Source organism: Sebastes umbrosus, chromosome 2, assembly GCF_015220745.1.
Source record: "Sebastes umbrosus isolate fSebUmb1 chromosome 2, fSebUmb1.pri, whole genome shotgun sequence".
Taxonomy (NCBI): Eukaryota; Metazoa; Chordata; class Actinopteri; order Perciformes; family Sebastidae; genus Sebastes; species Sebastes umbrosus.
Window position 1 is genome coordinate 5722070 of NC_051270.1, and position 15898 is coordinate 5737967.

Here is a 15898-nt window from a genome sequence, read left to right on the forward strand (position 1 = left end):
ATGTTAGCTTTGGGCCAATAGAAACTCTGATATGATTGTGACACATCACGTCAAGCTGTCATGAATCAGTCACTTCACTCAGGGTGCAACAAACATTCCTGCAGCTGCTTAGCTTAGCTTAGCTTATTAGCGAGAGAAATGTTTGGGTCAGTCCATACCGTCAAGTCCAAACTAGCTCAATTTAGAAAATATGGCGACAGTTATATCGAGCGACAGCGACGGTAGCCTAAAATGTGTCTTCAGGTGCTGTCGAACGAAGCCATCAAGCGAGCCAAGCTAAAGCGACATCTGATTACAAAGCACCCGGAATATCAGGGCAAAACAAAGTGGTGTTAACATGATTCAAATTAAAATGTGTTTCTGTTTATCACCATCAAACAGGACTGAAGTATTTAGGTTGAAAAGTTTGAGAATACAATTACATCCAATGGCATCTAAGAGTACAAATGGTAAGCATTATGCTTAATTGGTGTTTCGATTGTGAGGGTTTTTTTGGAAAATGTTCTCCCCTTTAAGGAGTCCCTGGCCCCAATAGGTTTGAGAACCCCTGGCATATACTTGTATAGTAACTCAGGTTTGTGCGAAAACTTCTGTCCTGAAATACAAAGTTGATTTTGTTTGGGTCTAAACACAGGATGCCACTTTTTCAAAAGTGTTTCTTTGTGGCAATTTTGAGAATAATTGTTGGAATGGATATTAAGGCTTGTGCCACATTCTCGTCGTATTACAGTTCACATGATTACCAGTTTCCAGATTGTAAATAGCATTCATGTCATAATTACAGCTGGGAAACTCTGATCAACATATTTTTTGAACTGATATTTATGTCATGATTACAACACACAGAACGAGAATATTGGGCAGCGAAAAAGCAACATACTTTTTTTTCGGAACAGGGTTGAGTTGAGCCTATATTTATTGAACAACAACACAGAGGCTCCGTAGTCCGAACCAAGACGGCAATTAGCATTACTCCTGTCAATCTTGACATAGGCAATGCATATCAGATCCACTCCTTCCGTTCTTACCTTTCACAATAAAAGAGACATATAATATTTTCAGGCAAGAATTTTGCATTTTCGTGTGGTTTATTCGTCAAGCCCCTATGTGTGTAAAGGCCTTTAGTTGTGTTTTTTCCGGGTAGGTTTCATTGCTTTCACACACTTTAGAATAAAATCCGCTAAAACCAATCTGGACTGATTTCTCCGATCAGCTGTTAGATTGGAAAAAAAAAAAAAAATGGTCCCAGCCAGTCATCTTGTAACATGAAAGTTACACCTGAATGTCAAAGTGACAAGTATTCGTTACACCTGAATGTCAAAGTGTCCAGTATTCGTTGCTCATTCAATCAGCACCGCCTCGTGTGTAGGCATGAGTTTAGATTAAAAATGACCCTCGGGTTAACATTACAGGTAAGAGATGTGTGTGTTGTTATAATAGAGGCCAGTTAAGGTCAACACACACATATTAACAAACACACACACACACACACACACCAAGTTGTATAACTTGTTATCGTGCTGAAACCTCAGAAGGTTTGCCCTTGTGCCTGCAGTTTGTTCTGTACCACCGTCACTGCATAGCTTTTGTCATCTCTTTGTGATTCAATTTGTCTGTGCAAAGAATGTTTTTTGTATTTGCTCGTGGTGAAGGCAGCCGCTCTCCTTGAAGCCACATCTCTGAAAGAAACTTTTAAATGCCATCAATACGTCCCAATTATTGCCGCAAATGCAGAAAGCAAAATAACGTGGACCGAATAACAAAGCTCGAAAATAAACTAAAGCAAAATGCAATCAATCGTTTTTGATGATTGGATGCACCTGTGAATAACCTCCAAACATCTTTCTGCGCTAGTTTTCTTTTCGCTTCTCTTGTTTTAACCTCACTAATAAAACTCTGAAACATACTGCGGTTCATCAAAAGATTTGTTATGTTATGTATTACCTATATATTCATAGCGGTGAATGATGTGTCCTTCGCTCTCCCTTCTCTCTCTGTTTGTCCACAGCACAAAGACCCCTAAGCGGGCTGTATTTGCAGGCAGCATGCAGCTGCTGGCTGGCATCAAGCTGTGCACAGGCAGAGTTCTCACCAACCACCCGCATTACGAAGATAAAGACCTGCGGGAGAGGACCAAACAGGTACTGTAGGCTGCACTATACTGTCAAACACACACAGGGGTGTGGAAACTACCAGAGGGGAAGCAAGATAACACAAACACGATAAATGGAAAATTTTAACTTTAAAGTAAATAGATGATAATTACAATGTCAGCTATACAAGTGAGTCATGTTGATTTGAATGCCAATTCATGCATGTATTATTAGCTTTAAGAGAGTTAATAGTCATCACTTCCATATGTTGGTGTGTGTGTGTGTGTTTCATCTTCTAAGACTGCAGTGTTTTTCCAAGTTGGTCTGACAATCAAGCCATTGTTCAGCCAAAAAGCGTGATGGAAGTTGTCAGATGGGGGATTTGGGCATAACATAGTTAGTTACTGTATGTATAGTTTGTATTTGGTTATATACATTTTATGTAGGATTTTATACTGAATTAGTTTATGTTGTTTTTACCTCCGCCAAGCCCAAAGGCCTTGAAGGAGGTTATGTTTTCACCGGCGTTGGTTTATCTGTCTGTCTGTCTGTCTGTCTGTCTGTCTGTCTGTCTGTCTGTCTGTCTGTCTGTCTGTCTGTCTGTCTGTCTGTCTGTCTGTCTGTCTGTCTGTCTGTCTGTCTGTCTGTCCTTCTGTTGGCAGGATTACTCCAAAGGTTCGTGATGGATCTGAATGGAATTTTTTGGAGGGGTTGGGTGTAGCACAATGAACAATCCATTCGATTTTGCTATCTATCCGGATCATGATTCGGATTCAGGAATTTTTTTAAGAATTCCGATCAGCCTGAGCTTTGAGTCCACAGGGTATGACTCATGCACAGTGTAACTGATGACGCGTTGATGGCGCAGAACCCCACCTTCTTCCTCCTTCTTCGAGCAGAGAGATACGTGTGTGTGTGTGGATGTGTGTGCGGGAGCTGTGAGAAAGGAAAAAGCAGTAAATGACGGGATGAGAGACAACGTAGTGTAACGTTATGCAGGCATAACAAGGCTGCTAAATGAGAGACGCATCTGCCGATACGTTACACGGAAACACCGTGTTAATAACGAGTCGACCACCTCACGGTACCGCCAGCTGTGATCTGTTTTTAAAGTAGGTTACCTTGGCGGAGGTATGCGCTCTCCGAGGGCCATTCTAGTTTACGTATACATGTAGTTTGCCAAAGAAGGCTGTTCTCATTCAGTTGTTCTTTGTTGAATTAATGGAGGACAGGAGCCATTTGAGATTGGAAAGGTTACGTTGTACTGTTCCTGTAGTTGGTCGTGAAGTTCATGAATCAGCCATCCTTAACAGACATCCTGTAGTTGTGGAATGCTATGTTTGTTCCAGAAAAATGGTGATGAAACCTGATATGTTATTAACCTGGGGTTATGCCAGAGAGGAGTATGGGATGACAGAGAATATGTTACACAGAGGTATTTCTTGGCCTGCCACCAAGTGGCAAAAGTGGTATTTGTTGGGTTTTGATAGAGCACCATGATTTTGAATTGAGGTGTCGTTAATTGGTAGATCTTTCACTAATAGATACGACCTATGCGTCCAAACATACGGGGGGTAAGTGGTTACATTTATCCATCCCAGATGGGTGGAGAGAGAGGAAAACGTTGAGGCTTCTACACTTAGATTGTTGCAGTGGACTCAATTCATGTTGAATAGGTTAATAAAGATATTTGGGAGGATTTTCATTTTGACAGTTGAGATGCGGCCAACATGGAACAAAAGTGGTAATCTAGTGATTATCTAATCAGGAGATATATGATGAGGTGATGTGACGATTTGAGATCGCAATTGATCATGAAGGCGTCCACAATCCTAGAGATCGCGGCATTTAATGTCTTCTTACTTCGGTTTCCAAACTTCACATAACCTCATTATAACCAATAGAGTGATTTAGCCAACTAAATGGCTATGCTGATTGGATCCATTACCTCACATGGCTCTTCCTTGGATAACGTACAGTATTGTAAACAATGCAACATGAGTAGCTAGCGTCATGGCGGATGGGAAGCTCGTGCCAAAAAAGACCTCAACATCAGTGGTATGGGAATAGAGTGGTGCAGGTTGTTTTGGTTAGATACTTGATATAAGGTCTGTGGTTAACACAAGCTTAAGAGATGTTAACATTTTATATGCTGTACAGCTGTCTGGGGTGGGCGGTGGGGGTTACTGTGGACTGGTCTGTGTGATTCCTTGTATAAACTCAATAAAAAGTATTAAAAAAAAAGATAAGATAATCCTTTATTAGTCCCACAGCGGGGAGATTTCCAGTGTTACAGCAACAAAGGGGACAGTGCAACAACAAGAGGCATCAGTAAAAGGCAAAACAAGATATAAATAAGTAAGTAAACAGTAAAGATATAATAAATAAGTAAACAGCCAAAATATAAAATACAATAGCAGACAGACTGAAGAGGAGGAGAGCGTGGTAGGTTTTTCTATCTTTTGGCCGCAATCCTGTGTCCTCAAGCATTCATCGGACGAGTCTCCCAGCTGACGACTGATGTGTGACAGCTCCGACTGCCAAAGTTGCCGTGATTTGCGCTTATTTTCCTCCAGACCTTCTCCTTTCTGCTGCTGTCTCTATATTCATGGTGTCAGCGAAGCCCGGAAAAAAAACACAAATTGAAAAAGTTGAAACGTTTTCAGCTCAAGCAGATGTACTCCGTCTCCACCTAAATGTGAGGTGCCCAGAGCGAATTTTCTTGTTTGTCTCCGTTCTTGTATTTCTATTGACTTTGTTGCAACTACTGAATGCTGCCTCTAAATATCACTTTATGCTGCAAAATGCAATTGAACATCAGCACTTGCCACTTCATTCTTCTTTTTCTTTTTTTAAGTTGTGGTTTGTGGCCAGCTAAGGTGCTAAAAGTATTAGTCATCCAACAACTGAATATTTTCAGAGTGTTTATAATTCACATTTTGCTAATAATTATGTTAAAAAAACACAAAAAAATTAACATTAAAACAAAAAAGTCCAATTTACTGGAAGTTAAATCATGACCTGACCAAATTAAAGGCCTTCTACCATAATAGAGAATCCATCTCCTTATACTGCCGCCATGCTGAACAAAAGTACACACAGTTATCTCTACTTTCGATCTGGATGAGTCAATACTGCTGTTTGGAAGGTTAAGGACAAGAAATTCTTCATTGTCAAAGCGAAGATGTTTGCCATTTAGTTACCTAACGTTGGTTGCAACGATAACACAACATCTTGTGAGTGGGTAATCAGCGTGCAGAGTCAGAATATTTTCACATCTAACTCTGTGAATTAAGGGTTTATTTCAACCAAACCAGAGTTAGTGATTGTTGGAACAGTGGAAAGACTAACCAAGATGGTTTTGATGAGTTGTATTTTGTTTCTGTTGTGTTTGAATGAAGTATGTTTTACGATGATTGGCGAGGTAAAATTACTGTTTCTGTCAATGGAGTCTGGTGGCTTTGAGGAGAACATTTTAATTGTTTCAAGTAATACACTCTCCGGAAAGTGGCTGAAAAAGCTTCTTTTTCCCTTTCTTTCACTTTCACTTTTTTCACTTGCCTGAACTACTTGATGCATTCCACTCGTCAGGTTAACTATTCCTACAGTTTAAATGACCCATCATTGACTACTTGTATGGCAGGTTTAGGGGAAGCGTGCTCCCCAGGGATTGGGGCACGACTATTTGCACAAATCCACAGGAGGAGTACTCTCTGGGTTTTGGTTCTGAGATGGGATTCTGTCTAAACACAGCCCCCAGTGTCCCCTTTTCTGTTTTTGCATCCGATTGAACAACAACTATCTGGCATTTTGGCTAACGGTGTGGTAAAAGCTGAGCTGTCGTTGGCGCGCGGTCGAAGGCAGCTTTGTTTTGCCCTCCTCTTTCCTACACAGAGAAATCTATTGTGCGACTGCAGCTGAAGCCACGTTACCTCACCCATTCATCTCACTCGGCTCTGTGTTTTGCATGAGAGACAAGGAGCTCGTCCAGGGTCAGGCCAGCGAACTGCAGTGATTGTGTGAATGAATATGGGATCAGAAGATGCACTGAGTACAATGTGCATCCATTAAGTCAGAACTGAATGATAACGCAGGGAAAATGGAGACTGAAAATGCTGCACTCCTGTAAAGCAGAGATGAATGGTGTAAAGGAGAGATGAATGGTGGTGCTCGAACTTGAGTGCATCTTGGTGATATATTTGAGAAATGCTGTGGAAGAGCATTGTTTATAGTTTTCTATTAATGTGGATGTAAAGGGTTTTCACTGTCGTTAATGATGAAAAACACTTTTCAAACATAAACCGAGTAAATGAAATGTTGCAATGTGATTCTGTGTATTTAAAAAATTCAATTATTTATTTAAATGGCATAAAAAATCTTTACAAATGTTTGTTTTATTTGTTGGTGTATTTCAGGCTGTGGCCGACCGTAGGCTACACATATATCATTTGTTTGTGAAACTCTTGATATTGATTTGAGTACAATGACATGGCTGGATAGCTAGCTAGTCTTGTTGTTAAACATATTGTCAAATTATATTAACTGTTTGTCAACCGTACGTTGAGTTATTGACTTTGAATCTTGCTAACATAACGTTAGCTTTCTGGCTCGTACTTTAGCCAAAGGGTTCTATATGAGCTGAGCGGACTAGAAATATCTCCGGTTGCCAAGTCGTAGCTAAGGTCCGTCCTACGTACTGGAGCAGTGAACAACGTTTCCATTGCATGGAACCTTATTGGATGGTAATGGTTGTTCCAGGTATTAGCAATCCCTCAGGGTTACCAGGGAAACGGAGTGAATGGATTGTGAAAAGCACATGAAAATATAAATTAATAGTCTTATTTTGTTTTACTTTGGCAAGTGACCATGGTATAAGCAGTAATACCCATCGAGGTGTCCATAATCAGGGGGATTAATGGACACCTCATCGGGCATTATCCCTTTACATAAATAGCTGTGTGTTACTCTGATATTAACTGGATTATAAGAATTTGAAATACAAAACTTGACGTCCAAAAGACTGATCACAAAACATAATCCAGGCTAGAACATGTTGTCTACACGACGATGAAAAATATTGTTGCAAATTAGCTTTACTGTTATTCGTTTGTTTCTGCTCCTGTGTTCTGTGCATGTGTCTTCTTCACAATGAGCAGGAAGTAATGTGTGGGTCATCTCTTGGGTAGCTGAGCCCATGTTTTGCCTCCCAGCGGGAAGTCAGCCGAGCTGGGCCACTGGCGAGGCCTGAGCTTAGTGTGGAGCTCATTAATGATCCGCGACACTGGTGCAGACCTTCTGGCCTCTGAGTTTGTGTGTGTGCATGTGCATGTGTGTGTGTGGGGTATTAAGGAGGAAAACTGTGTAAATGCATTTTCAAACATTTGTAAGAACCTTAATGATGTCTCCAGTTTCTTTTCTGGGCTTAATTTGTGTGTCACTACAAAACAATTCATTAGTGGACAAAGAACACAGCTATTCTTGTTACCTACTGTGTGTTTCTTTCTCTTTTCTGAATTAATTCACATACCCAGCAGGCATACATTCTAAATTGGGAAGCAACCGTTGAAAAGGGTTTATTTTTTGAGAGTGTTTTAGCACAAATAAACCCTTCCTCCATAAAGCTACATGTACAGGGTTTCCCAGACGGAAAAGGTGAAGAACGTAGTTTATTTCTGGACTCTCAGCTCCAATTCCATTTGTGTTAAAGGGGACATAATCATGCTCATTTCCAGGTTCATGTTTGTATTTTGGGTTTCTACTAGAACATGTTTACATGCTTTAATGTTAAAAAACACATTATTTTTCTCATACTGTCTCTCTGAATATACCTGTATTCAAGCTCTGTCTGAAACGCTCCGTTTTAGTGCATTTCAATGGAATGGCAACAGAATTACGTTGCTAGGAAACAGCTCGAGTCCATGTTTACATCCTGTCAGCTGATGTCATTCACATGCACTGCAACAGGAAATAAACTGGGACACATTTAGAATGTTTACGTTTAAAACCGTAAAATTATCTAAATATTGTATATTTGTGACATCACAAATGGACAGAAATCCTAACGGCTTGTTTCAAAGGCACAGTTTCTGAATACGGGCTGTGTGTATTTCTCCATGGATTGAGTGTTTTGATACTTTCACAGTATTTATATATCACTTAAACCTGCGTTATAATATAAAAGACATGAAAATCTCACTTTTTACAATATGGGACCTTTAAAACGGCTAAAACAGGATGAAGTAGTGCATTTGTTGGGGACTATTTTCATTGGACAATACAACACTACATGTGTCACAATTGTGGGAATGTTAGCAGAAAGTAGTTATTTGTCTGTTTCTTTGTGGGATTTTTGAGGGCACTATATAGTGTATACTGCACATTTCACACTCAGAATGTGGACATAGTGCACTACATAGGAAATAGGGAGTGATTTCAGTGACAGCTATGGTCTTCATTTGGTGTAGGAACTCGCAAGTTGGTTTGTCACTTTGACCTCCCAGCCCTCATTTAAACTCGACTGCTGGCCTGAGTTCTGTCCCTGATAAACGATTCATTTCTTACAGGACTTAGAGTTCATCTAGTTTAAATCTGTTGTTGTGGGAAATATGGTCAGAAAGTTTTTATTTCATCTGCTACAAATAAAAGATGAACTATAACAGATTTCAGAAAGTAGACATCTGTTATGTTTTAACACTTGTTTTTTTGTTCTCCCTCTGATTTAGTTTTCATTCCCATTTCTTTTCAGTAAACGTGTTATAATTGAACCAACTTTCATCAAAACTGTAATTCAGAAAATAAATGTGTCTGGTAATTGAGTTCCAGGAGAGAAGTTTTCTCCTTCCAACAATATTGGTGTTAAATTATAACTCGAGATGATCTTTAGGGGGAGGAAAAAAAAGCAATCAAAAATAAATAAACAAACCTAAATAAATCCACTTCTGTTCTATGCGTGCAGGTGTATCAGGTGTACGCTCGCCAGTCTCCGGAGGAAGTCTATGACATCATGAAGGCCATCGGGGCCGACTATGTGGTGTTGGAAAACAGCATCTGTTACGAGCGGAGGCACAGGCGAGGCTGCAGACTGCGGGACCTGCTCGACCTGGCCAACGGACATGTGGGTGGCATTTATTTAACGTGACTCATCCTGACTGAGTGACTGAGTGATTGAGTGTGTCTGCGGCTGCATGTGTGCCGTCCCCTCTGCCAGCGTCTGTGACTGGGTGAAAGCTCTCAGCCTCCACAGAGATCAATAGTCTCACTTTCCATCTGCGCGTCACTGTCTCTCACTCTCTTGCTGTCGCTCTCTCTTTCATTCCCCGTACCACCCACTCACACTCCGTCCTTATTTTGATGTTGGATGCGGCGCGCTGGCTATTTGGATTACCAGAGGCGAGACAAGCTTCAGTCTGGCTGGCTGGCTCAGTGTGGTGTGTGAGACACATGAAACGCAGAGTCGGCGTGTGTCTGTGTTTGTGACGGCGTAAATGTCACACGGCATACACGACATCTGACATCTAGACAGCTTTATTGAAGGAATGTTGGGTTTACATTGGTCTGTCCTTTTTTCTCTCTCTCTTACCTTCTTTTGCTTTCTCTCATTCTTTCTTACTTTTTTGTCATTTTCTTTTTCTTCTTATTGTGTTTTTCTTTCTTTTTTTCTCTTTCAATTATATATATTCTGAGGCTGTCAAAGTTAACGCAAATTAATTTTAACGTTACTAATTTCTTTAACTGATTAACGCAACTTCGGAGGTTGTAGCAGGCTCATTTTTAAAGCTACAGAAGATAAATACTGATATAATATGAAACTAGAAAAACCTAAGGAATCCATTGGTACCAAGTATTAAATACTTGACAAATCTCCCTTTAAGGTACATTTTGAACAGATAAAAAATGTGCAATTAATTTATGATTAATTGATTAATTATGGACAATCATGCAATTAAATGCAATGAATGGCAATTAAATATTTGAATTGATTGACAGCCCTAATATATTTATTTCTTGTGAACCAGATCCCTCATTCAGAAACCTTGTAGCATTGATTATTTACTATTTACAAACTATGAATTACATGGTATTAATGTAGAGAATAGCAAGTTTAAGCAGATCCAATAATAACAAATCAGGGCCGTATACCTCTTTAACCGACCTGCTCCGTCTTATCTCCCTGCCTGCATATGAGAGTTGAAACAGAATCAGAATTCTCTCTCAAACAACAGGTGGTCCCGAATGATTTACATCAATGAATATCAAAACAAAACAAACACATTTTATGTGTTTATTTTAAAGGCAGAATGAGAAAGATTTGTCGGTGGCGGTTTGTAAACACAACATTCAGAGTTGGCCCCTCTGGCCTCGCCTTTTATTCTCAAAATTAATTTGTGTGTATAAAAACATCTGGTCACAACACACACTATTTAGCAACACAGCAGAGTTAAGAAGAATCAGTCACGCACATTGAGGTTTTTTTTGATAGTGTAGATATTTCTTTCTCTACACAGTTCATGCACTTTTATTTCAAATATTCACTTTGAAAACCTTCTGAAAGAGTTGTCAAAATCACTGTTCTTTGAAATTCTCCTATGACTTTTTGAACTCATATATATAGAAATCTACTGGTAGTTGATAATTGCTGTGCACTTCATTTGTTCAAGTTGTAATAAACATAACAGGAGTTGCCGTTGCAATTTGCACTCCTACACCTGTTTTGTATGTGAAGCCTACTTAAAGGAAGGTTTAACATTTAGGGGGATTTATTGGCAGAAATGGAACATAATATTAAAAAGTATGTTTTCTTTAGTGCATAATCACCTGAAAACAAGAACCTTACCTTAGAATGAGCCCGTCATATCCACATAGGGAGCGAGTCCTCTTCACAGAGTCCGCCGTGTCTCACAGCAATGTTTGTACAGTAGCCCGGAATGGACAAACCAAACACTGTTAACTTTTCCTGCTTGGGCCGGAGTCGAAAACGTTACTCGCTGCCATCGCCGCTGCTCTCTCTCTCTTGCTTCACCACTCACTTCCCATGTACACAAACACTCTGGAGTGCTGGCTCTGCGCCAAATGGCTCTAGAGAGGATGCATTGACGTTTTTGTGTCGGCCACCGTAGCTCTCCAACACGCTTGGCACACAGGAAACGCTTCAGTTGGTTGCAATCTCCTCACCTCTCCGCTAGATACTGCCAGATCCTACACACAGGACCTTTGACCTACAGTTCAAATAAATGTCTTTGGAATATATTTAAATTTAATGCAAAATTGCAATGCAATGCAAATTTTATGCAAACGAGCTCTGATATCGGAATTATATCAGTAGCGGCAGATATCCAAAATCTCTACTACTGGCATTCTTGTTGCTGTTGATGATGACATGCTCATTCTGTGTACCATCAGATCATGGATGGACCGGGAGAGAATGACCCAGACCTCGTCCCCGCCTCCCACCCTCGATTTTGTGAGTCCATCAAGACGGAAACGGCGGCTTACACCGCTCTGTTCACCAGAACATTCCAGAACAAAACCTTCCATGTGTACCGGGTCAAGAAGAAACGCAAGAAAGGCACCAAGAGCTCATCAGAGCCCGGCGCGACTCAGTAGCAGGATCAGGGTTTGCGAGAAAAACCCCCATCAGAGGCCAGAGGGGAAAGAGACGGAGGAGAAGAAGAGATAAAAGCACTGAATCCTCGCTGTTCCTCTGTCTCCTCTCTGCACTGTGCCCAGCTGTGATCATGCCCATTATTTTTTGAACACACGGCTCTGTGAACTGTGGTGTTAGAGCAGTGTGCCGGTTCAAGCTTGGGGCTGCATTGTTTTAGTTAGTGGAGTGTGGAAGCACCTATAGGAGCCCTGCTTTGGGCTGTTCTGTCTCCATCCGCCCACCCCGCCCATCTCCCAGCTCTCACTGGTGCAGATGAACAAACACAAGAAACAACTATTAGGCCTGTAAGCAGGGTCTGGGACACCACGAGCAGCTACTAATCATTTAGTTTCATTTGAAGTAGTCATTTCTGCACAGCATCATGAAATGAATTAAATACTATTCATTGCTACTTATAAATTATTCTTTTCTCTCATAGAGGGTAGACTGTCAAATCTAGATCCAACATCAAATCAGGAAAAAAATCCTTCATCAAATCTAATATTTTAGTTTTGCTTTGAACACATTTAAGCAACAACATTCATAAATAACTTGATAAAGTTAAAGAGGACCTATTATGCTTTTGTGCTTTTTCCCCCGTCCTTTAGTGTGTTACGTAGTTTTTTGTGCATGTAAAATGTCTGCAAAGTTACAAAGCCCAAAGTCCAGGAGATGGACCCCCAGTGCCAAAGGGAGTTACTCTCCCCAACAATACAGCTGCTCCTGAACTGCCTGAAACGCCTTGCTTGAAGTCCCGCCTTTTCTTCCGTAACGTGGTGATGTCACCAAGTAATACATTTGCATAATACCTGCCTAGCAGCTAGTTTGGCACCCCCTCAAACAAAGCTAGTTAGAGCGGAGCTGGAGTGGAGTCCGAAGAGTTTGGTTCAGTTGACCAATCACAACAGAGTGGGCCAGCTGACCAATCAGAGCAGACTGGGCTTTTCGGGAGGGGGCGGGACAGGAGCTCAAACAGAGAGTGAAAAGAGGTGCTGCGGCACAGTCGGTATGAGAAAAAATAAGTGTTTTTAAACATTAAAGCATGTAAACATGTTCTAGTAGAAACCCAAAATACAAGTGTGTACCTGAAAATAAGCACAATATGTCCTCTTTAAAACTCCATTGATATTGAAATACTCACTACATTGTAATAAAAAAGCATTTCTAGATATACAGTACATTACATATTTGCTGTTGAGCTCTTCTTTGCCGATGAAAATAGGGGGGAGAGTTTTTCTTTTATGAACATTTTTGGGAAGTGCAAGTTGCCAATGCAGTTCTGACTTGTGTCAGTTAGAAAGTGTATAAAGGGTAGATTAAAGGGGTAGGTTATCAAAATTTGATAAACACATGCACACTACCGGTTTTTGAATGTGCTATATTTGAACAGTGTTGATTAAAACTGAAGCAGTGGGCTTTTTGTAAATACTCCAACATTAAAAAATAAAACTGTGGAAGAACTCTAGTGAATTAAGAAATGTTCTGACTTTTTATTTTTTAATTTTCTTTTTGAAATGATGTAGTTGTAATTGGAAATGTTTATTCGAAATGGGCAAAAAACTATTTCTTACTTTGACAAAACAGTTCCAACTTAAGGTGCAGTTAACTAGCAGTGTGTTCCAATCCGCGTACTTCTGTACTTACACTTACTACTTTGAGTGCATAAGTGCGTTCACACTGGGAAGTACGGCAAAATGCAGTGCACTCAAAGTACCCGGATGTTGTACTCAAAACGGTCAGATCGTTGAGTGTGGAACGCTGGACACTTTCCACACTCAACTGTCGCCATCTTGGCTACGTAGCGGAAAGGACGGAGCCCCGACCACTATTCAAACATACGTAGATAACAGAATAAAACAATACAATACGTAAACATACCGGTGCATTTTCAGCCAACAGGAGGACACATCGTAGGCGTAGGCGACGACGTTGGAAACGTAATTTCCACTCTGCTTTAATTTTTTTTCAGAAGATATTTTGACGGGTAGCGAGCCGCGGTCAAATGTTGCGATCGTCATTTCCGGTCAGTGCGCCGCAGAGTATTCGATTTGAGACGACCCTACCCCGCTGAAATTTACGCACTACTCAAGTGAGTACAGAGTACACAAAGTACACTACATTGAAGTGTACTTCTGGAAGTACGTGGATTGGAACACACTCTAGCTTTTCCGTAGTTTTCAACTGCATTCGTGGATGGACCTGTTTGTATGCAGTCTCATGTAGCTGTTAAGGTCACACCAGAAAGTGGCCAAGCAAATTAATCTGCACGTCTTTGTGAAATATTTGGTTGTAGATGCTTGGTGCTCTAGCGACTACTTGAAGGGCTAGTTGGCGAACTACTGTAGCTGGCAAGCTAACCACTAACGTGCTAGCCAGCCGAGACATGCTAGCGCTAGTCAGTCACAATAGCTCGTGGAGATTCTTTCTATTTTCTGTCCTGTGTTGTGGCATTTTGTTCTCTGTATGGTACATCATTTCATTCATTAGAGTTTTATGGAAGAAGGGGGAAAAAAAGCTGGCAAACAAGCTTGCTAACTGCCTTGTAGCTTGGTTGCTAACGGGACAATTTCACACTGTATATTCAAAAGACGTATTTGTACCGCTAACTCCTGTCTCATAATTGTCTGCGAACTCATCTTTTGTGTAGAAGTTTCTACTTTGACAGAGGAGTTAAATAAAAGTGGAATGGTGCCACACAGCTAATAAGCTACAATAGCATTCTCCATTTTTTATCTCTTTGTTCCCCCTAAGGTCAGCACCGTCAAGAGACACCGTTGCTGAGGGTTAAAGGCGCAAATTTGTGGCTCAAAGTTCACCAGAGTTGAAGTTGAACAATTCACATTTGTGAGTGAATCCACAGATCATGGCGTTTCCATAAAAATTATGTGATTAGTTTTACGCCCCAAAATGTCTGGTGTGGCCGGGCCTGCGTGATTTCATCAACGGCACTTTTAGGACTTGATGTTTGTTGTGTTCCTCTGAAAGTTAAGCATCAATGTTCACTCTTGACCTTGGAAATAGTTGTGACTCAAGGTAACCTGACCCGAAGCCGTCATTGTAAGCTGTTTGGAAAAGGGCAGGTGCAAAAAAATACTTGTCAGGTGATTGGATGAACCATCTGTCAATCAAACTAACGAAAGCGAAACTAAATGAAGGCGAAAACACCATATTTTACACATTCAGTGATGTACTTTGCTCTTCTTGTGATGAAGAAATACTCTCCATTTCTGATATAACTGATGCTATTACAGTTTCTACGGTAACCTCTTCAGGAGCCGCTATTGTTGTTTAGAACGAACAGTCGCTCCGTGTCGTGTCATGCTATGGTCTCACCGGGTTTCACACACCTAAGCCTCGCCCGTAGCTCCATTAGCTCCTCACAGGACGCCAATTGGTCTGTTGTCTGGTGATTCAGACACAAGCACTTTACTTGGAGACTGACAAAATGGATTTTCATGTGACATTTGATCCTGCGATTCTTGTCGTCATCTTGTGACCGCGAGAATCAGCTGCCATGCAAGGTTAAACTCCAGGTCCACTTACTAGCTTTTTGCAGAGTTTTGTACCATATCACACCGTCCTCTAAAAGTACTATGAGAACTGAGCAAACTCCATGTGACTGTGTTGTTAAACGACTATTTCTATGGTCAGAAATAAACGTATTCTTAATTACGCCATACTACTATTTCCGATTTTTTTTTTTTAAAGAAACAGTGTGTAACATTTAAAGGGATCTATTGGCAGAAATATATTATGATATTAATCAGTATGTTTTCTTTAGAGTATAATCACCTGAAATTAAGAATCATTGTGTTTTTGTTACCTTAGAATGAGCCGTTTATATCTACATACTGTATAGAGCTGGTCCTCTTCATGGAACTAGCCACCATGTTTCTACAGTAGCCCAGAACGGATAAACTAAACACTGGCTCCAGATAGGGCCATTCGCAGGTTCACGTTTTCGCGTCGGCCACTGTATTTGCTGTCTGCAACCTCCCAGCTAGATGCCGCCAGATCTTACACACTGCACCTTTAAAGCACATTACTTGACAAAAACTTTATCCTGTGTGTACTTGAGGTATATATTCCATTTCTATTTTTGGGGGTGTTACTCAGCTGTAGCATCTGTGGGAAAAAAACAACACATTGACCATTAGCATGA

The 15898-nt window shown here is 40.6% G+C and overlaps 1 protein-coding gene across 6 annotated transcripts in view; it reads left to right on the forward strand.

Annotated features, from left to right (window-relative positions):
* Positions 1 to 12198, forward strand: part of dpy19l3 (dpy-19 like C-mannosyltransferase 3) — a 59183-nt gene extending 46985 nt beyond the window's left edge. For all 6 annotated transcript variants that reach the window (XM_037757141.1, XM_037757165.1, XM_037757133.1 and 3 more), the window contains 3 exons: positions 2009 to 2141; positions 9049 to 9207; positions 11493 to 12198. In XM_037757141.1, coding sequence (XP_037613069.1) covers positions 2009 to 2141; positions 9049 to 9207; positions 11493 to 11696 — 496 coding nt within the window. In that variant the 3' untranslated portion in view covers positions 11697 to 12198. The remainder of the gene's footprint in view (positions 1 to 2008; positions 2142 to 9048; positions 9208 to 11492) is intronic.
* Positions 12199 to 15898: the final 3700 nt, after the last annotated feature.